General features: G+C 36.6%; 1 protein-coding gene across 2 annotated transcripts in view; it reads right to left on the bottom strand.

Moving 5' to 3' along the window:
• Positions 1-23,146, bottom strand: part of LOC119071456 (lachesin) — a 188,497-nt gene that overhangs the window by 91,877 nt on the left and 73,474 nt on the right. For both annotated transcript variants that reach the window (XM_037176309.1, XM_037176308.1), the window contains one exon: positions 10,178-10,336. In XM_037176309.1, coding sequence (XP_037032204.1) covers positions 10,178-10,336 — 159 coding nt within the window. The remainder of the gene's footprint in view (positions 1-10,177; positions 10,337-23,146) is intronic.

Below are 23,146 nucleotides of genomic sequence, written 5' to 3'. Positions count from 1 at the left end.
TCACCAAGGTTGCTAGTAGCGACGCTAATAGCGACGCTAAGATACAAATAGGAGGGATTCTTTTGAAAAATAGCCTGCCCAAATCGGACGCATTTTCTAGTGGATTTTTTGATATGTGCCTAGATAGGTATTGCTCCCTAGAAGCCAAAATCACTTTCTTATGGAAATTTCTCGTAGGCCACGAAACGTACAAGGTCGTGTGGGGTGTCATTAGAATCGGTAATTGGGTCTTGTTGTGTTTAAAATTCATCCACACTGGGTTATGAGCAGTTGAAAGTATGGGTAAAAAATGGATAATTTCGGCGAACTACTAACGGTTCCCATGCATCCGAAAAGCAACAGAAAAATAAAAAAATTGTTTTCCCCATATGATACTGGTCTTAGCTTTCCAATAATACCAAACATGCATGGGCAGGGTTTCGATGAATGTGGTTTTGAAATGAAAATTTGATGATCAGTATCGCTACTCAAAGAATTTCATGCCTGTGCAATTTTTGATGAAAACATATTTTTTGCAGCAATGTTAGCTGCTAGTTCACTTTTTCGAAGATAGTGTATCTAAAACAATACGAAGCAGCGTATTTCTGCTTAAAATTATTCAGGGAATATAAATTTTCTGACATCACTCGTTGGCATTGAAACCCTTAAGGTTACGTAAATTAAGTTTCAGGGCCTTTTCAAGCAGAAAAACGTTGCAAATGAAATTTGGTTTACCGAAGCGTGAGCTAGGTACCTTGGAGTGAGCTCATATCCGGCTACTCGGCCGTACAGTGAACGTGGAGTATTTTGTCAATATATCGAGCAAACTTTGACCGAATTTCATGCATTTTTTTTTTGTTTGAAAGGTATTTACGAATGTAAAGCGTCAGTACTATTTCCGGTCTTCTAACAAAATGGCTGCAGGCGGTCATATTTGATTTTAGTAAAAGTGGGAAAAATGGTACTTAGACAGTTTCTGTTAACAGATAAGTAATTGGTTTTGTGTGTGGGGTTGCAGGATGGGATGTGCACATCTATATATATCTATATACAGCTACATGTAGGTATATACAGGCATATATAGCTAAATAATAACATATTCATCTGTGAAATGTTTATTTATCAGAAAATATAGCTTTTCAGTAGAGAAGAGTATGAAGTAAGAGAAATAAAAAGTTTCACATTAAAGGCTTTAGATACGAATAGGTGTTTCGTACGGGTCGGCGTTAGCTATGTTTATTTATCATTTACGAGATAATAGTCAGTAAAACTAACGTGATATAGCCAGAAGATGAGCCATAGATCTTTTTTGTAGAGGCCTAACTGCCAAAATTAACCAAAATTCCAAAATTTTACCTCATCAATTTTTTTGAAAATAGTTGATCGAACTCAAATTTGTTTTTCTGATTAGTTCCTGTTTCACCAACTCACATAAATTTTGAAAAATTGCATTTCTCAATATATGTGGACAGATACCAATTTTTATAATTCACGTATTTTGGTTAGACAGAATTGATATAATAGGAAGATACTTTATCGAGTAGATCACTTGTTTATGCCTTGTTTTCCCCAGAAAACTTGATCTTTTTATAATTTAATGGCAAACTTCACAGCATTGCTACTAGCACGAACATAGAAAATATTCGGAGGCTGATGAAATCACATTAGGCACTGCGTTTCTGTTATACATATAGATGACTTGTTTTCATTGTATGAGTTAAAACATACAATACAAACAATCCTAAGTGGTAGCTCGTATCACTAAAGCCTCTAAATTTGACACTTGTCAATTCAGTGTTTATGCTAGTAGCAGTGCTGTGCAAACGTGCATTCGGCGTTCCAACAGTCAATACTGTGTACAGCAAAATGGCCGCCAGCCATTGGGTTTTAGAACAAATGTGCACAACTCGCAGGGACTAAAATAAGGATTTCTGTGCAGGTGGGAAACTTTTCGAAGGGGCGCCTAAACGCAAAATCTTGGGCGCCAAAGTAAAAATTTTTATCCAAAAATAATATCATGGGTTCAGGACGTTGACGTAAATATATTTTTGATACCTAGCACCCGAAACGTGCAACTTCGGCTCTGTCTGGAAACTTCTCACACGCTAAAAAAGACCTAGGTCCTAGGTCCCACGAAATGTACTATTACGATTTAAAGGGAATTATTCCCCTGACCGTAAGTCAAGGGTCTTTCATCCAAAAAATCATTCAAAATGTCAAAATGTAAAGTCTAGTCAAGTTGCCGATCATACCTGATAATAATCTGCAATTTTCTGGAATTTAATTTTTCGGTCATGTTAGGGGTGTATTTTTACCTGTGGAAAATGCGTCCACAATATGACCTAAAAATCAAATTCCAGAAAATTGCAGATAATTATCGGTTTTCTAGACTAAAAGGTGTTTTTGGTAGAATATCAGCCCTAAAAATCACAATAGTGGTGAGTTTTTGGGTATGAGTGTGGGTTTTGTCTATAATTTATATCTCTCGATGGATGTAACTGAAAATTCTGAAAAAATTCTCAAGTTTATTTTTTCAAATATTCTTCGTTAAATGAGGGTGAGTTCCGCCATTTAAAAAAAAATCTGAGTTAATTACATAATGTATTCACATTCCATGAAGACAAATCAAGTGACCAAAAACGGTAGTAGCACTTTTGTGTAGCATGTAGCATATGGAAAAAAATCGTTGAATTTTTTCATCGTTAAATAGGGGTCCAAAAAATCTGAGAAAATTTCGGATGTTTACATACAGACATTTTTTGAGAATTTCTACCGATTTTTACGTTAACACACCAGAGAGAAATAAATGAAAAACAAAATTCACATTTTTGTTAATAACTCCATTTTGGAGTTTCATACGCCACTCCACTGAAAGTAGTTCTAGGCCAAGACCTTTCGAATGATTTAGTTCCTTTAGTGTCACTTTTTACATGCCAACCCTATTTTCTTTCCATTTTTTTTAGTTTTTAGGAAAGTGAAAGCTACAAATGTGAAATACTTTGAATCTGTATCTGTATCTCCATCTAAATGATGATAAAAGATTAAAAAAAAAACTGATATCGCCAATGCCATTGTCATTTTCCAACTAGGTTCAATGCGCCGCAGGCAAAATTTGTATTAAAATTACATTCATTTGACTATTTCAAGTTAGATAATTGTAATTTTTCTTGTGGGCAGATCTGGATTCGCAGGTGGGAATTAGAGTGGCGCACCTGCGATGTTCCTTAGTTTAGTCCCTGCACAACTGGCAGGAATTCTTTGGGTTAACCCAAGGACGTAATAATACACTATTACCGTTGCAAGTTTGATAGATGTTATGAATGGAATTGGGTGTTGTCATAGGATAAAAATTTGGATTTTGGATTATTTGGATTACATCGCTTTGTGTACGAGTAGTAAGAATATTTCTGAGGCTCCCTATCGCGCTGAGCTCAGAAAATCGATTTTTATCGACGTCAAAGTACATACTATGTTAAGAAAGTGCCGCTATAAATAGTTTAGTCCCCACTACACATTTGTTGAATTCTTTGCAAAATCTTTCCCACAAGAAACTTCATTAAACTTTTAATTAATTATTTTAGTATCGACGTACTGCTTGCGAATGGATTATTTGAAAACACTGAAGCTCTAACGTAAACCTTGCTATACTTTCTATCGCCTCAAACATAAATATTTTATGGATTTTCGGTTCAGCGAAACTATAAAAAATTGGATGCTTGGTTAAATGCCCATCATGGTGTTATGTATGCACACAGGTAAAGATCATACATTATTGATACATTCTTCGTTTCTACATTTTTAGCCAACATATGTATAATTGTAAGTTGCTATACATCCACTAAAATACGACTATGCCGTTTTATGTGTACACAGACGAAATTTAATAGAGTATATTGTTTCAGAACTAGGCATCTGTTTGAACATTTATTTAATTGTTGTCATTTGGCCATTCCGCTCTCTCAAAGGTTTAAAGAAAAATGTTGTAGAGTGGTTAAGGCGGTAATGATCCGGTATTGCTGCAAAAAACCGGTTTTATTGTAAAACGAAAAACGAATTACTCGAGAAACACTTTGTTTTAGTTATTTTTCGGAAGGCATCTACATTTCATGGAAGATCTTAGCTTCTGCTCAACGCACTCTTTGGGGCACTGCCTATCTTTTAGAAATTTTTTCTTGATTTTCTAAAATTTTCTTGATTTTCTTTAATTCTTGAATTTTCTAAAAATTTCTTGAATTTTCTAAATTTTCTAAAATTTTCTAAAATTTTCTAAATTTTCTTGAATTTTCTTGAATTTTCTAAATTTTCTAAATTTTCTAAAATTTTCTAAAATTTTCTAAAGTTTCTAAAATTTTCTAAATTTTCTAAAATTTTCTAAAATTTTCAAAAGTTTCTAAAATTTTCTAAAATTTTCTAAAATTTTCTAAAGTTTCTAAAATTTTCTAAAGTTTCTAAAATTTTCTAAAGTTTCTAAAATTTTCTAAATTTTTCTAAATTTTCTAAAATTTTCTAAAATTTCTTGAATTTTCTTCAATTTTCTAAAGTTTCTAAAATTTTCTAAATTTTCTAAAATTTTCTAAATTTTCTAAAATTTTCTAAAATTTTCTAAATTTTCTAAAATTTTCTAAATTTTCTAAAATTTTCTAAAATTTTCTAAAATTTTCTAAAGTTTCTAAAATTTTCTAAATTTTCTTAAATTTTCTATATTTTCTCAAAAACTTTTCTAAAAGACAGGCAGTGCTTTGGGGCCATGAGCGTTTTCCCAAAAAGTGATCCGGAAAAAACCGCGAACTTTGGATGGCTGGGAAAAATGTTAGATTTCGTTAAAACCTTCGAAAGAACGTTACGAATTTTTCTGCCACAACTACCCGGACTAAAAACGAACCTACAGGGAAGGAATTATAAGATTGACAATTTAAATCACACCATGCACCAGAACAGAACTTAAAAAGGGGGCCTGCTCGACGCAGTACATATTAAGAATTTCTCAAAACAAGGCATCAGAACAGTCGGAGCGTTTGCTGCGACTTAGCCCCGTACGACCCGTAATCCTATTTCGTCCGTAACCATAATACGTCCGTAGCCGTAATACGCCCGGAACCCTAATACGTCTACAACCCTCTAATGCGTCTGTTACCAAAATGCAAGTCAAGTTCAGCATGGTCAAATTTACTGAAAGTGTTCATTCTTAAAATTGCGCATAGCGCAATTACGAAAGCCCGTACGAAGTACCTCTCAAATAAAACCAACAATTTACGACATTATTTTAGAAACCCAAACTTTTTTGCCAACTTTCCATTGCCTTAGTCCAAGGGCCCAAATTTGAAACTTTTTTTGCCATCATTCTATTTGGCATTCAATTATCTCTCAAATGAAACAAAAACTAGCAAAATCGAATGAGATTTACTCGATTTATGTGCAAAAAACACTTAGGGCCGAGTAGCGGCCTTAATCCAAAGGCCCAAAATTGAAACTTTTTTTGCCATAATTCTATTCGGCATTCAATTATCTCTCAAATCAAACAAAAACTAGCAAAATCGGATGAGATTTATTAGATTTATATGCAAAAAACACTTAGGGCCGAGTAGCGGTCTTAGTCCAAGGGCCCAAATTTGAAACTTTTTTCGCTACGTTCTTTTCGGTATTCAATTACCTTCCATAACAAACTAAATCTAGCAAAATCGGATGAGATTTACTCGATTTATGTGCAAAAAACACTTAGGACCGAGGAACGACCTTTGAGCCCTCCCAACAACCCCACGTTGCATCTTACCCAAAAACAATGTTCAGCAACTTTGTTCTACTCGTCAATACCTTTCATTTGATATATCACAAGCAGCTATTGCGTGCGTATTTCGGTAGATATCGTCGAAAGACTGAAAAACACCTATAGGGCCTTAGCTCTGGAAGGACCGACCCTACCATGCCCATTTTCGAACTTGACCTTACTTTTGTCGATACCAATCGGGGAAAAAAAGAATTTTGAAAAAAGGTTGTGCTTTGCTCAAGCTAGAGGGGTCACAGACGGACGGACGGACGGACGGATGGACGGACGGACGGATGGACGGACGGACGGAAGGATGGACGGACGGACGGAAGGATGGACGGACGGACGGAAGGATGGACGGACGGACGGACGGACGGACATTTTTTTTATTGCGGATTCGTCATCTATGAACACAAATGCTTTGCCCTTACTGTCTTCTTCCAATTCGACGTGTTACAAACGGCATATTAATCTTATAAGCCCCCAGTACTTCGTACGGGGCTAAAAATGTATCATGTTTAAAATATGGAAGAATAAGTCCTGAAAGATGAAATTTAAACGGAAGACAACTGAATCGTCTGCCACTATGTGACGCAATTTTTTTTGCCTCAGCGATATCAGTTATTTTGTAAGTAATATAAAGGACTTGCGTCACATTTACCCTTTAAGGGTTTTTTGACTGACTTTTCATTACCTCTAGTCATTTACGTAAACTTTCGGACCTTGAATTGTCATTTTCTACTTTCGCCTCCTTCAGCAAGCACGAATATTAACTTTAAGATTTTTTTTTATTTTCAATTAATTGCGACAAAAAAGACTGCTCATAATAATGGTGCAGCCAGTAAAAAAATCGATCTTTTCATAATCACAATAAATAAAAATCATCAACCTTCTGTTTCCCTAATGTTACCAAAATGCAGGCTGCGTTTCCACGTTGTATTGCGATTGAAATCCTAAAGTCTCAAACGCAAGGGGAGTTAGCAAACAATTCTGTTTCAAAGAAATAGAATGGTTATGCTTTTGTCTCTCAGCTTTGTCTGCAATTGAGCGAGCTTTCTTTGATGAATCTATAATATCCTTAGATATTATAAATAGTAAGACGAGTCGGTGCACTTTAGGTTATGTTTATTTATTCTTATGTTGTTTGATCGAGTGCTGATGGTAGACTAATCTAAAACTGCTGATTGCAATTACGTTGATATGTTTGATATGAGACGTGACTTTACTTGTATATGTGTGCCTCGTTTACGGGCCACTACATTACTCCCCTTTCAGCAAAGCGACTAATAAAAAACATTCTCAAAAACAAATTCGTTTTAGGCTAGCAAAACTAATACAAAACAATTGTATCCGCCGAGTACTCAATCAGAATCTTAAGCGATAAAAATTAATTCTACTGCTGCACCAGGTCATTTACTTTACATTGTTGGGTTCTATCCTCGATTCTATCTAACAAATAGTGCAAAAATTCTAATCACTTTCACGTTTATGCCTAGTACGATTGCATATTTCCGTAGGTAATTGATGAACTAAACACCTCTGCTGATGATTGCTCACAATGTGATGATGCATGCTTATGCTGACGGTTATTGGAATTACAGTTACTGGCTCTCGATTCATTCTTTCTTTATCTTCGACTACATTCCAGATGTTCAAGCCAATCCTTTGTGTCAATTTGTTCACAATATTCGTGGAAAACTCGTGCAACGGTGTGTCGGTAATTATTAGTACTTCGGTCGCCTGGTTTCCAAAATTCAATTTTCGACCTTTGTCTGACGCCGTGTCGGCTATGCACTGATGAACCAAATCGACCTCTGATGTCCTCGATATTCGTCTGTAACACATGATGATTTTCGTGTTCTCTTTAGGGGCCATTCACAAATTACGCACGCGGTGGACGGTAAATTTCTGACCCCCTCCCCCCCGTTTCGCACGCGTTTTTCATATAAAAATGTCTAATTTCTGACCCCCCTCCCCCCTTAGGTGAGTGCGTAATTTGTGAATGGCCCCTTAACTTCCATCTAGGAAAGCTCGTAAAAGAAACGTTGATTCGCTATGGGTGTACGCCAACCGTATGCTGAATCTGCCACTCGACTCTTTCCTCTCGATCAATTTATTTTTCGTACCAACAGTTAACTCATTGTATTAATCGGATGGGAATTTCTGTATGAATTGAACGTCCTTCGGACCAAGTCGAACCAAAATTCTAGAAACTGATAACTCGCTGTTATTTCTGCTTAAAATACGCTGTGCCGATTTCGTACTGTTTCAGCTGGAACACGTTGCTCTCAACAAAAGCAAAAAATTTCTTTGTGCACTGGACCCGTTATGTTCGTTTATCTCCTGCAAGCTGATATTTCATACATTACGCGTTTCTGCATATAAACACAAACACATACATAACCACAGCCTATACGATTGGATAATTCACACATAACCCACCTAGGGTAAATTTACTTTCCATCTACTTATTTGAAAAAAAATAATCGCCGAACGGCGGAAGCGAACACGGGACCAGCAGCATATCAACTAAACATGCTGACCACTACGCCAACAAATCACATAATGCGATGCAATTGGTGTCGGTAGTGGTTCGTTAGTCACTTCTACATCGATCAAATAATCAGAGTAGTCGGAATGATGTGATTTGAACGAAATGTTGAGGTGGATAGTATATGTGTGTGAGTAAGTAAATAAAGGATTCTCTGTATGATGTTTTTTTTTGTTGTGAATGCGTTTTAAAACAACATGCTTAATTAATTAATTTTAAATCCAAATTTTTGTGGTTATTTTAGAGATGTGCGGGCCGCCCGAAATTCACCTACCCGATCCGGCCCAGCCCGGCCCGACCGGGCTCGGGCGGGTTCGGGTTTCAAACACAAAGATTCGGGCCAGCCCGAATTTGTTCGTCTTTAAAAAAATGTGAAAACTTCAAGAAAAATTGTAATACAGTCCGAGCATAAGTTTCCTTTCAAGTGTTCGATAGATTTGTGAGACTACATTATTATAACGATAGGTAACCGATCGATTTCCACTTGTTAGGCGCGCCAATTTTAGGTTTTTTCGCTCAATAAAAAATGTACGGGCCGAGTCGGGCCGGGCGGGGTTTTACTACAAAATTCTCGGGTCGGGTCGGGCTCGGGCATTAAAAGTTAGTCTGGGCCGGGCTGGGTCGGGTTTGAAAAAAAGGTCGGCCCGCACATCTCTAGCCTGATCTCCCATGACTTCATGGTATCAAAGTCATACCGTCAGGCCTTTTACCATCATCTCTCGAAATACCTGGGGGCTGTACTATATTCGGAACACCTGCACTAGAGAAAGCACGAGAGAAGATGTTATTCATAGTATCGTGTCTGACTAATTTTCCTTCTGCGCATTTAGCGCACGATAGATCATGTAAACCATCTTTTTCCGTCATTTTGCCGCAAATACGTTTGTGTTCCTCACATAATTGTGAACCCACTCGAAGTCCAACAGCAATTCTAGCAGAGTTGTTATCCAATAATAATCCTAATTGACTCGATGGTATCACTTGCAGCCACTTTGAAGATTCTTTAGTTGATGACGCAAGTAATCGTGCACGAGTCTTAAGATCACCAGATTCGAACAATTCATTAAATTGATGTTTGATCTTCGGAAGATTAACTATTTTTTCACTAAGCAGCATGTTACCATATAGACTATACAATGCCCATTTATGCCATTCAGCATCATAATATGCAAAAGTGGCAAACTTAAGCTGTCTCAAGTTTTAATAAAGTATTTACTTTGCGTTTAGCGTACCTGTATTCTTAAAGGCTCTTTATTTGTTTTTTAAAAACAAATACTATAAAAACTTAGAGTTACAATCATGGAGTAGAAGGGCTTCTTTTATGTTAGTTAGATAAAAAGTAAGATAAAAAAATGCACAAACAAATGTTCAAAATTAATATTGACACAAAATTAGGCAATGGCATTGATGCACGTGTAAACTACTTTAAAAGAGATCTAAGGAGACACGAACTACCCAACAAGAAACAGACAAGATGAAGGTTATGTTACTCTAAATTATTGGATATGGGAATTTAATTGAGTTGTATTTTAAACGTGTCCGATTCCGTCTTTAATGAACCATTGAATATTCTTGTGTCTTATGGACTCAATCAGTGGTCTCTAGCCATATACAGGCCTACATCTACGTCAGCTATAAAGTTCTTAGCTGCAGACCCGAAATATAGTTGGAATGCAGACCAACTGTTGGCAGTGGGGAGGTGAACCGACTGACTGTTCCTTCGGCCGAAAAATTTTCTTTGCTCGGAACCCGTTTATACTTTGATGTTTCTTTCTTTTCTTTGTCCGGAAAAAATTATTTTTGAAACCACGCGAATCAAAAAAATCGAGAAATCGCGTGATAAATGATTAAAATTTAAGAAAAATTTGACGAGCAATAATTACCTTCAACACCGCCAGGTAAACTTATTGGCTCACCACCTTCACGTCTCCATGTTATAGTTGGTGTAGGAGATCCAGTTGCAACACATTTTAAAGTCACATTGCTACCTTCCGTGACGACCATATCAGTACTGGTTGGATAGTCTAATATATCAGGTGGAACTAAAACGAGATGAAAAGAGCAAAATGTGTTATGAAAAAGGCACTTCGCTGTTGTGTTTTTTAAAAGTATCGGAAGTATCACAACAAACTGTTTGATAGTTATTTATAGTTAGTTAGTTATTTAAGATGTGCATTGGACGATTAATTATAAACAATTTCGTGAGTTGTAACCCGAACGAAATGAGGGCTACGAGACAAGCACAATTGCCTACAATAAACCGTCCAAAACAGGTATTTATGTTTTTTTATAAAAAAAACATCGTAAATCATTTATACATCATTCAAAGTAATATAAACACCGCCAAAGACTGTCCCAAGCCATTTTGAAAAAGAGTGGAGGGAATGAAGTTTAACGAGGACGTAGCAGTAGATAAGATAGGATTAGATAGATCAATCTTAAGGCTGAATGAATCGTGAGCTGGAAGCCGAAAGAATTGGGGTTAAGAGACCAACATTGAGGTGAAACAACACGATCAGGAAGCCCAAGGATAGAACGATCCCAGAATTCTTTAAAAGACGCCAATAACCTTTTGCTCAGATAGGTTCAAAAGAATGGGCAAAACTTTATGGAAAAGAATGTTCAAAAAGAGTAACACTACCACGTCGGGCACTGTGCACTTTGATAGGCACTGTGGTCCCGGTACGTGCAGAAATGTGCGGGTCAGAGCTCAGGTTTTACCGGGGCGAGCAAAGTAAAGCTTTCATACTCACCAACCCGCAGTAGCAAGCGTGGCGTTTTAATGCTAAAAACCTTCAAACGAATGGCATACATTCTTCTACCGAGGAAGTGACAGTCAGATGCTGATGCACGGTGTCGGATTGTTCATAAACAAGCGGTGGTTGGATCGCATAACTCACACGAAAAGCATATCCGATCGAGTGATATACGTAAGCTTGAAGATAAATAAGAAGAATAATAAGAAGATACAGTGTCAAATTAATTCAGGTTTACGCACTTACGTCCACCCATGATGACGAAGAAGTAGAAAGATTCTATGAAGATGTCGAGAAAGCTCTTAACGAAAACCCATCACATTACCAATATCTAATCGGTGATTTCAATGCGAAGCTGGGAAAACGAGAAGAAGACTCCGAAGTTTCTATTGGTAGTTTTAGCAACGACCAAAGAAATGAGCGTGGAAATACTTTACTCAACTTCCTAGAGCAACACAATTTATACGCAATGAATTCATTTTTTTTTTCAGGAAATGGACTTGGGCTAGTGCAGATGGTGTAACAAAAAATGAGATCGATTACATCATAACTGGCTGTAAGTCAACCGTTAAGAATGTTACAGTTCTAAACAATTTTTCGACAGGTAGTGATCACCGAATGGTTCGTGCAAGAGTCACGTTAAATACCAGATTTCAAAGATCACAACTAGTTCAAAAAAGTGAAAGGATTGACGTACAACGGCTTTACACACAAAATGAAGAATTTGCTACGAAAATGACTGCCGAATTAGATAACGTCAACAATCAATGTGAAACATTGGACGAATTGAATACCAAAATCGTCGATACAATAATGGGTTTCATGAAATCCAAATCCAAGGGAAAGAATCAAAACTAAGCAGAGAAACATTAGACCTGATCACAAGCAGAGCAGAGTTGGTAAAAAACGGAGGGCGAGATTCGGTGGAATACCGGAACTTCCCTAAAAGTATCAACAAAGCAAGGAGATCAGATGAAAGAAAATATAATGTCCAATTGGCTCAAAACATAATTGAAGCTAACTGCAATATGAAAGTCCTACGGAGAAAAATGACAAACGCCAAAAAAGAAATCTTCAAATTACGAGACAAAACAGGAACGATCCAAACGGATCGAAATGCGATATTAAACATTGCAACAGAATTTTATGAGAATTTGTTTTCTTCAGCAAGACAGAGTCCAACGGAAGAAACCGAAGATAGACCAATAATAAGAAACGTGGGATCGGAGGATATGCCCGACGTAACTGTTGATGAAGTCAAGGCCGCAGTAGCTGAGATGAAAAACAAAAAGTCTCCCGGAGAAGATGGTGTTCCAGTGGAAGCCATTAAACTAGGTGGAGACTCCTTATTAAAGGCAATCACGGCTTTGTTTAATCAATGTCTCCAATGGGAAGAAGTACCAGAAGCCTGGTAAAATGCGGTAATTACATTGCTGCATAAAAAAGGAGACATAACAAAGCTGGAAAATTACCGGCCCATAAGCCTATTGTCAACACTCTACAAGTTGTTTATGAAAATCATTACGAAGAGGAACACTAACAAGTTCGACTTCTACCAACCTGTTGAACAAGCTGTTTTCAGATCTGGATCTGGACCATTTGCAGGTGATGAGAACGCTTATTGAGAAGTGTCGTGAATACAACATCGACATAGTCTTGCTACTCATAGACTTCGAAAAAGCTTTCGATTCAGTGGAAACATGATCGATATTGGACGCATTAGACGAATGTAGAGTAGACTCAAGGTACTCCAATACAATTCGATATGTGTACAAAAATGCTACGTCATGTGTAAAACTTCATAAGAGCACGGAGAAATTTAGAATTGGCCGAGGTGTCAGGCAGGGTGACACCATTTCACCGAAATTATTCACGGCGATTCTGCAGAGTATTTTTAGGACCAGGGCGGCATGTGACTTACTTTTCTCACTAATTCTGACTTTTTTTTAAAAGAAGCGATGGTGACTTACTTTTTTTTGTTTTTTTACTTTTCTAACTATTTCGGAAAAAGTATTGAAAATCGGAACCATTTCTTGTTCCAACTAAATATTTATTACACAAAGACATCACAAAATTTGCCTGCGGCGCAAAGATGTACGTAGTAAGGTAACTGACTGAAAGTTGACCTGTTGACCTAGTGGAAAAGTGATCTTAAGTTTTCCGTGTAAATTTGTATGAAGAAAAAATTATTGGTCAACTCAACATTCAATAAACCGTGATCTGTCCTATGACTTTTGTATAGATAGGACAACTCACGATTCAATGTGTTTGAGATTTGTCAAATTAGGTCAACTTTCAGTCAGTTACCTTATATGAAAATTTTCCGATTTTCCTACGTATTAGGGCAACTCAGTTTTTCTGTTTTTTAGTCGTAGAGTAGTTTACGATAGCCCACTTATCCCATGTGAAAATAAAATTCGCTGAGAATTTTTTTTAGTCGAACAGAAAGTAGCCTAAGGTAGCTGTATTCTGGGACTGGTCAGACGACCAGTATCCTACAGATGCGTCTGCAAAGGTTTTATTGTGAACGCAATCTAGATGTCCCCATCCCCATACGACATTCAAACAAAAATATATTAAGAAGCAGAAATTTAAAACATTTTAAGTTTTTGTGTTGACAAGGTTCAAAAATAGGGTGACTATACATGAATGGAGAAAATCATCTCCTGGAAAACCTCCAGCTGATGCGATTTTTTGACATAAATTCAATTGTATTTAACAAAAAGCACATTCAAAATAGAGGAACAGTGAAAATCAGCTTTTGGGAGGGATTTTTTTATCCTTAAAAATGCTCAAAGGTTCGCCCTATTTTTGGAACTTGACAATACAAAACTTAGTTTCTGCTTCAATGCTGCTGTGCCAGCTACGGCTCTACTCGTACGTTTTCGGAATAAAATTAAAGCAAAATAAAATGATCGAGTCTATTTTTTGACAATTGAATTTCAACTGTCAAAAACCAGATTTTATTTTGCTTTTACCCGCACAAGCTTCGACCTCGGCTTCGACTAAAAAAGTGTATCTACGGATAACTAAACTAAATGTGGAAAACCGATGTACGTATAACAATTGAAAAACCTAATCTATCGAGGAATCATGTTCAAAAAAGGAACGTGAGGTAAAATTATATTTAAATTTTAAATCAAGTTTTTGAGTAAAATACCTTACTTGGCATTGCCAAGTTGGCAATGGAATAAATGGTGTAAATGGCAATTCTTGTGTGTTTACCAACCTCGGCTACGATTCGATCGCCAAAATCCGCACAAGCAGTGCCATTTCCAGCATTTGTTCCAATGGTAAGTAATGTACTATTTGAATCAAGCGAAGGTAAACAATTTTAAAGGACTAGTCACTCTTGTTTTTAGCAATAACTTCGATATTTTATTTTTCCCATAAACAATTCTAAATTTTTGATCACCTTCCTTTACTGTCCTTTATGGTACATTCAGATATTATCGATTTAATAAAAGTGTCTGTTTAAACATGTGCCGTTGAGTTTTAAGTATTATGGAGTTATTTTGATAACTCATCGTCTCGTAGATATATTTGCTCTAAAAAAAACGTTTGTAAAAATAAAGTTGCATTTTGTGAGTCATGTCAGTTTAAGGGACAAATACAAGTAATCAGATAACAATAAGTTCTTAGTCAAATCGTCAAAACTAAGTTTATTATTATTTTCTGATCTCCCAATCACACTTTGTGATAAAGAAAAAGGCTTTGTCTCAATAAAGTAACCAATAAATCATAATCGAATTTCGTGCTTCTTTTTCAAGATTTTTAAACCTCCCGCCTGTACACTTTAGCTACTTTACTCTTTCTTAGTAGAAAGCAAAAGTGTGTGCTTGAAATTCACGTTTTAGAGCTGGTTTTTGTTCACTATTCGGTCACTTTTTATAAATCAATCGATAGTGAGAATACCAACTATTTTCGGAAAATTTGATCACTTTTTCACTATTTTCTGAAGAAAAATCACATGCCGCCCTGTTAGGAAGTTAAACTGGAGTAAAATGGGAATAAAGATAAATGGAGAGTACCTGAGCAATCTCCGCTTCGCTGATGACATTGTACCGATAGCAGCGAATCTAGGTCAGGCTCAGCTTATGCTACAACAGCTAAGTGAAGAGGCAAGCAAAGTTGGCCTCAAGATGAACTTATCGAAAACAAAAGTCATGACCAACATCGGGGACGATAGAGAAATCAACGTTGGTGACACTGTCATTGAACGAGTCGACAGCTATGTATATCTAGGACATAAACTGAAGTTAGGTCTGGACAACCAAACTGCAGAAATAAGACGTAGGATTGGTCTTGCATGGGCAGCGTTCGGAAAACTCAGACTAATTTTCAAAAGCAAAATGAATAATAGTCTGAAACGCAAAGTGTTCGACACTTGTGTCCTTCCAGTGCTCACTTATGGAGCGGAAACGTTAACTTTAACGAAAGCATCCGAAGATAAATTGAGAGTGACACAAAGAGCCATCGAACGGAGTATGCTTGGAATAACATTCAGAGACAGAATGACGAATCAATGGATTCGACAACAAACCAGGGTCGTTGATGTCATGGAAAGAATAGCATCTCTGAAATGGAGCTGGGCGGGACATATTGCAAGAAGGACAGACGAACGTTGGACCAAAAAGATCATGAACTGGCGACCATATAAACGACGAGCTATAGGTAGACCACCAGAGAGATGGACAAACGGAATTAAGAATATTGCAGGTACAAACTGGCAGCAAATGGCAATGGATCGTACGAAATGGAAAGAAGTTGGAGAGGCCTACATCCAGCAGTGGATAAAAACAGGCTGAAAAAGAAGAAGAAGAAGCAAATTTTCGACATGCGACAAAAATTTTTGTTTGTGAAAAAAAGTTATGACATGCTGCTTATAAAATATTCAGAATAGTCCAACGATGTTTTTAAGCCACTTTCCGCAAACATTTGGTTATACGGACTTTCGATATGACGGTTTAAAGTCAAAAAATATTTTCGTGGAGGTCGATTTTTTCATGAAATTTTGACTTTGAAGAGTCATTTCTGGCGGGCAAAATTTTTTTTTCTTGCGTTTAAGTGGTTTTGGATACTTTGGAGTATCTAGGATGAGGTAAAAATAAATTTGAAACAAAAAATTTCGAAACTCGGATTTTGGTGTAACAACCAAAAAATGCTTACACTTAGCCTCAATTTTTTTCGGTTTTTATCACTTTTCTCAAAATGCTCAAGTGGGATCGAGTGGGACTTTTGGGATATTGTATAGGTCTCTAAGGATCACCGAATCCCGAAAAGATTAGCTTGTTACTAATTTTTGCAAGCTCAAAATCTAATGTGCCCTAGTAGTATACGGGCGAAATGACCAAAAATGGAAAAGTGTTTCAATTTTAGGGTTTTAGACTCTTTTTCAAAATGGCAGATGGAGGGTTGGTGTCTTCGACAAAATCTCAGAGTTTTGGGAGTAGAAGGCAGTGGCAAATATGAAAAACTTTTGATTTGCTATAACGGCAGCTTTAAACTCAAAACTTACAAAAGAACTGATACTAGTCAAAAAACCATTAAACCATCTCTTCAAGTTGCACGTATGGAGCGTTACAATAGACCACTTTTTTAGTTCCACAAGCTAGCCAGCTTTGGAAATGGTTAGCGTGTGGAATTAAAAAAGTGGTACTATTGTAGTGCTGCATATGTGCGACGTTACAATAGTTTCACTTTTACTAGTTTCAGAAAAATAGTCGAACTAAAAGCGTGAAACTATTGCAACGCTGCGCTGGCTAAAACTTCACATAATACGAAAAAGTAAAAATAAAAAGTGACAGAAAATTGTCTTTTTAAGTCTCCATCTGGTGAGAGAATGTGACGTTTTTGGCCCGCCTGACCCGAATATAAAAACTATTCAGCAATGATACCAACGTAGAATGTTTCTTTAAATCAGAGCACCGGCGCACTTTCGCATTATGTGTTCTGACTTTCGCTTTATGTACGCTGGCTACGTCAAACGTGACTTACGACGGAAGGTAATACCTTCTATTCTGATACAAAAGTTTTTATTTACCTTTGAAATGCAAAAAAGGAATGCAAATTATTGTATTTTTATGAAGAACAAATTATAAATTCATAGGTAAAACCCCTTTATCATTCCTAGTACTTTCAGTAAATTTTGAATTCCAATTAAATTTAATACCATTTTATCTATGTTCTATTCAAATTACCATTATAATAAGTTTATAGTGTAATTTACTATTATTGTGTATAACAACAACGTGATTAGCATAGCCGTTTTAAATTTATTTTATATTAAAAACATTTTATTTGATCTCATGGCTCTATTTTGTTTTTACATTCATTTCATATATTAGCTTTTAGCATAATTTTTGCTTGTGGATATGTATAGTATTCAATAAGCTTATTTTATTGTTCTATATGAAGGTATGCGTTTATGTCGAGTAAACTAGTAAACTATTAACTTGACTTACTAAAAATATACTTTTCTCTGAAGTTGGACTTTTGAGACCAGTAGAATATTTATGGAATCGAAAGACTTTGGACATTTTCCGTTTATTTCCTGTAGTCAAATTATAGGCGCAAAAAGTGAAAGTTTACCCGTCTTCAATGTTGGAGTTATGCAATTGATATAATTCACTCAACGAATCAATGGAGAGTAGCCTATATGATTGACGTTAAAAATGCTTCCTACATAATAGATTGTGGAAGTTACCGCAAAAATTAGCGATGGCACTGCCTTCGAATCGGTCTTTTGAGATACGAAATTTAAAAATCAAAATCATTTGTTAGGAAATTTAATTTTCGATCACATTTTCCATGACAATATTGTTCGGTGAAGTGACAGATGTGACCGACTTGCCGACAGCGTCAATCATTAAGAGTACTGTGAAATATTGTTCAAGTATTGGCCGGGTTTAATATTTGCTTTGGTCAAATGACGTATCAAATCATTTCGGCAATATAAAGAAATGAAAGACCGTTCTTAGTGTGTTAACGGAATTTCGAGGGGTAACCGACTAACCAAAATGGTGGAAAATCAATTTCTAATTCCTTTCAATTCCGTTTAATTACTTCAATTACCGGACCAACTCGTCTAATTGCCGGATTCGCTCTATTTGCTTTCAATTCCTTTCAATTCCGTTCAATTCCTTTCAATTTCTTTCAATTCCCTTTCAATTCCCTTTCAATTTCTAAAGTTACTTCCTGTCAATTCCTTTTAATTGCTCTTAATTCCTTTTATTTCTTTAATCCGTTAATTAACACCACTACTTGCCGGATTCGCCCTTCAATTCCTATAATTCCAATCAATTCCTTCAATTCCACGAATTTTCGAAATAATTGCTCGATATTTTCAAATAGATACAAATTTAACGTCAAAGTTAAACCCTTAAGCATTTTGGAAAAAGAATCGTCAGACTATATCAAGATAAAATTTGGAACAACTATGTTGTCCTATATTTGTGACTCATTTTGTTAGAATCTTTTTAATTTTTACTCATACTTTTAGAAGAGATTTTTCAATTTCAATTTAGATTAAACCGTCCAATTGACTGCAGTTTTGTTTAAAATGATTTCACATCGCACATCATTGTTTATTTTAGATAAATAGTATTTTTCGTACCAAGACAGGAAATGACGATTTTTTCAGCACCAGTCCTAAGTTTTCCTTACGAGCGAAGCCAGTAAGGAAAATTAGGACTGGTGCAGAAAAAATCCATTTCCTGTCGAGGTACGAACAACGTTTTGTGCATCGGACAACTGAAATAGACAAAACACATCAATTTACTTGAAAACATACACACTTCACATTCACCATATTAAATTTAATCAATCGTATAGTCATAGAAAAATTCATGTAATTCTTTTCCCGCACTATAAATCGTAAAGAAATGAAGTTTTTTCCCGCACGATATATAGTTCGGGAAAAACTGACATTTCTTAATGAAAAAGCATGGCAAAATAGGTCGTATTTCAGTTGTCGGATGCTCAATAGTTATTTACGTATATGTTGTGTACGGTATATTTTAGGCTATTTCGCGGATTGTAGCGCGAACGAAGTGAGGGCGACAAGCGAAAGTGCCTAAAATAAATCGTCCACAACAGATGCGTATACAACTTTTCATGCTGAGGGCCTAAGTTACGAGAAAAATTCCGTAATTTATGCTCAAGGCATGAAAAAAACATCATTTCTTTACGATTTACGGTGCGGCAAAGAAATAACATGAATTTTTTCATGACTATACGATTGATTAATATGGTGAATGTGAAGTGTGTATGTTTTCAAGTAAATTGCTGTGTTTTGTCTATTTCAGTTGTCCGATGCACAAAACGTTGTTCGTACCTCGACAGGAAATGGATTTGTTCTGCACACGTCAGCAAAAGCCAAAGCACTCAATTTTTTGTTTCGTTCAAGTGATCGACATCGTAAGATTTTAGGCTTTTGAAAAGTTGATGGAATAGATGATATTGTCGGTGAAGCATTTTTTTGTAAATTTGGTTTGAAACTGGAGCACTGCAATGCCCCAGCCTAACATTCCCCCGACGAATATTCACTTGTTTGTTGCGGCTCAAACTTTTCCGTATCTGACTAACAAGAATCCTCTGAAGAAGAATCCTTCAGTGTGCATATTTTGAACATAAAAGGACGTTGGACCTGTTCTAAAATGGAACTGATCAACACTGTACACTGTTATTTATTGTGCGGGAGCTTTTAAAATTAAAACAAAAAGGAAATAATGTGGTTTTGCATTCGCTGGTACTTCTTTCCGATAATCACACTTATCAGCATTTACTCTCATTTACTTTCAATTCCTTACAATTCCACATATTTCCAGTCAATTCCTATCAATTCCGATCAATTCCTGCCAATTCCGATCAATTCCATCAATTCCAATTATTTACCGGATACTCCGGCAATTCCTTTGAGGGTGTGTAGTCAATTACCCGAGTCGGTTACCCCTCGCGGAATTTGTTCTTGAAAAAGTTTTTGATCGTCAATTTATTGCCTGTTGTAACGAACCAAGCCTGCACGTTAGTAGAGGTGTGCGCCGTCGAGTTCAGCCGGCGCGCCGCCGGCTTGAGGTACTCACCCGAGCGCCGCCGCCGATACAAAAATATAACATTAGCCGCCGACTGTTTTCATCGGCTGGACAACAAAATAAGTTGAGGGCCTCATTCAACTAAATATCACGATTTTCAATTTCTCCGATGGAGCTTAGCGTTTCTTTGAATGGTAGCAATCGCAAATCTTCGTTCTTAACACGTAATGTCTTTTAAAAGCATAATTTCTATTATTGTTTAGGTATATGGAATATTTCATCGATATAAAACGGTTCGATGAGTGCTGCAAAACATCATGTATGTTTAACGTAAACTTTCTTCTGAGAAACCGCGTGGAATGATAAGAAAATTGCGATTTTTACTTATTATTATAATTTGACGTAAAACATTCGATTTGTATGGAAAAATTCCTTATAATTTCCTCGTTTTACGTCAACTTAAAACTAAATTAAATTAAATTAAATAAAAATCGCAATCTGCCTTAATGTGATATTACAAATATCTTGTGTTGAATTTTTATTTTTAGCCCCGTACGAAGTACTGGGGGCTTATAAGATTAATATGCCGTTTGTAACACGTCGAATTGGAAGCAGACAGTAAGGGCAAAGCTTTTGGTTATGTTCATAGATGACGAATCCGCAATAAAAAAAAATGTCCGTCCGTCCGTCCGTCCGTCCGTCCGTCCGTCCGTCCGTCCGTCCGTCCGTCCGTCCGTCCGTCCGTGACCCCTCTAGCTTGAGCAAATCACAACCTTTTTTCAAAATTCTTTTTTTCCCCGATTGGTATCGACAAAAGTAAGGTCAAGTTCGAAAATGGGCATGGTAGGGTCGGCCCTTCCAGAGCTAGGGCCCTATAGGTGTTTTTCAGTCTTTCGACGATATCTACCGAAATACGCACGTAATAGCTGCTTGTGATATATCAAATGAAAGGTATTGACGAGTAGAACAAAGTTGCTGAACATTGTTTTTGTGTAAGATGCAACGCCAGCTTGTTGGGAGGGCTCAAAGGTCGTTACTCGGCCCTAAGTGTTTTTTCCACATAAATCGAGTAAATCTCATCCGATTTTGCCAGATTTAGTTTTTTATGGAAGGTAATTGAATACCGAAAAGAACGTGGCGAAAAATTTTTCAAATTTGGGCCCTTGGACTAAGGCCGCTACTCGGCCCTAAGTGTTTTTTGCACATAAATCGAGTAAATCTCATCCGATTTTGCTAGTTTTTGTTTCATTTGAGAGATAATTGAATGCCGAATAGAATGGACTGACTTGTCATTGGGCCTCGGCCTGTTAGTTGGTCGGTAAACGATAAAAAATAAAAATAAAAAATGATGGCAAAAAAAGTTTCAAATTTGCGCCCTTGGACTAAGGCCGCTACTCGGCCCTAAGTGCTTTTTGCACATAAATCGAGTAAATCTCAACCGATTTTGCTAGTTTTTGTTTCATTTGAGAGGTAATTGAATACCCAATGGAAAGTTGGCAAAAAATTTTGGGTTTCTAAAATAATATCGTAAATTGTTGGTTTTTTTTGAGAGGTACTTCGTACGGGCTTTCGTAATTGCGCTATGCGCAATTTTAAAAATGAACACTTTCAGTAAATTTGACAATGCCCAACTTGACTTGCATTTTGGTAACAGACGCATTAGAGGGTTGTAGACGTATTAGGGTTCCGGGCGTATTACGGCTACGGAAGTATTATGGTTACGGACGAAATAGGATTACGGATCGTACGGGGCTAAGTCGCAGCAAACGCTCCGACTGTTCTGATGCCTTGTTTAAAAAGAAATTTTAGTCGACTCTTACCTCACCTTGCGTTACAAGAAGAGTTTTTTTTTACTCTCTAGTGAGTTACTAGTCTAGGACAGTCTCGGAATTATAAGAAGTAACTATTACAATCCAATCGGCGCTATTCATTCCACATGCATTTCCAACTTTATGACATTTACGTATGTATTATAACGTGTAAATCGTATGTGGAATGAATAACGTCGATTGGATTGTAAATTAAACTAAACTTTTTAAAGCTCTGGGGCGATCCACAAAATCTGCATTTTCCAGACTATCATTATATCTCGTAATTACGTTTCCATATAGTTCTGAATATTTTGCACTATCTGTAACAATATGTCCAGACCTACTTGTGACTCTTTCGAGTTACGTACTTTATGGACCATCCCCCTGCATTTTATGAAAAATAAACTCGAGTCGTACCACTAAAGTAATTAGTTTTTAACAACGAACTTTAGAAGTTTCGTTGTTCTTTCGACTATTAGCAAACCCAGTTTATTGGTATCTTCGAATTAAATTTTCAAAGATTCAAAATTTGAAAGAAATGAAGTTAGTCGAGTTGGATAGGGGCTGGATTTATAAACCAGAGGTTGCTAGTTCAAGCCCAGCTGTGGACATTATGAGCAAAAATGCTTTCACTTCAGATTTTGATGTCTAGTATGTTTCACTAAATAAAAATTAAAATTTGTTGGTTTTACGCCAGAGTTCACAGGAACTCATAATTCTTGTATTAGATTAGAAATGAAGTAGGTATTCTTATGAGTAACTGTAAAAACATTGACTTTTCTATGAATTTTTAGAATTTTTTTAAAATTATTCAAAATATATCGGCGCGCCGCGGCTGAGCCGAGCCGCCGAGAAATATCGTTTTCGGCGCGCCGCCGCCGTTATATCTACACTCGGCTAGCCGCCGCCGAGAATTTTTGATCGGCGCACACCTCTACACGTTAGTAAGCGGGTGTGACGCAAGTCCACACCAAAAAAGTTTTTAAAAATTTTTTTGTGGACGGCGGAGCATTTTTACAGCAACTTTTTGACTTCTCCCCTTTGGCTCCAATGGCCCCCGAACTATCTGGAATCTAGGAATCCATACGAGTTCAACGAGCTATCGAGTCCGTCAAGTGAAACGAATGCTGTTTGACCAGCGACAGACATATTAAAGCGATTCTCCCAAATAATCTGTTATGTATTCTTTGCAGTTTTTTAAAATTTCATCCCACAATGGAATGTCTCGCGTGTTCATCAGAATAATGCTTCAA

Source organism: Bradysia coprophila (genome assembly GCF_014529535.1).
Source record: "Bradysia coprophila strain Holo2 chromosome IV unlocalized genomic scaffold, BU_Bcop_v1 contig_5, whole genome shotgun sequence".
Classification (NCBI taxonomy): Eukaryota; Metazoa; Arthropoda; class Insecta; order Diptera; family Sciaridae; genus Bradysia; species Bradysia coprophila.
The sequence above is the reverse complement of the archived record's forward strand: the minus strand, read 5'-3'. Positions and strand labels throughout refer to the sequence as shown.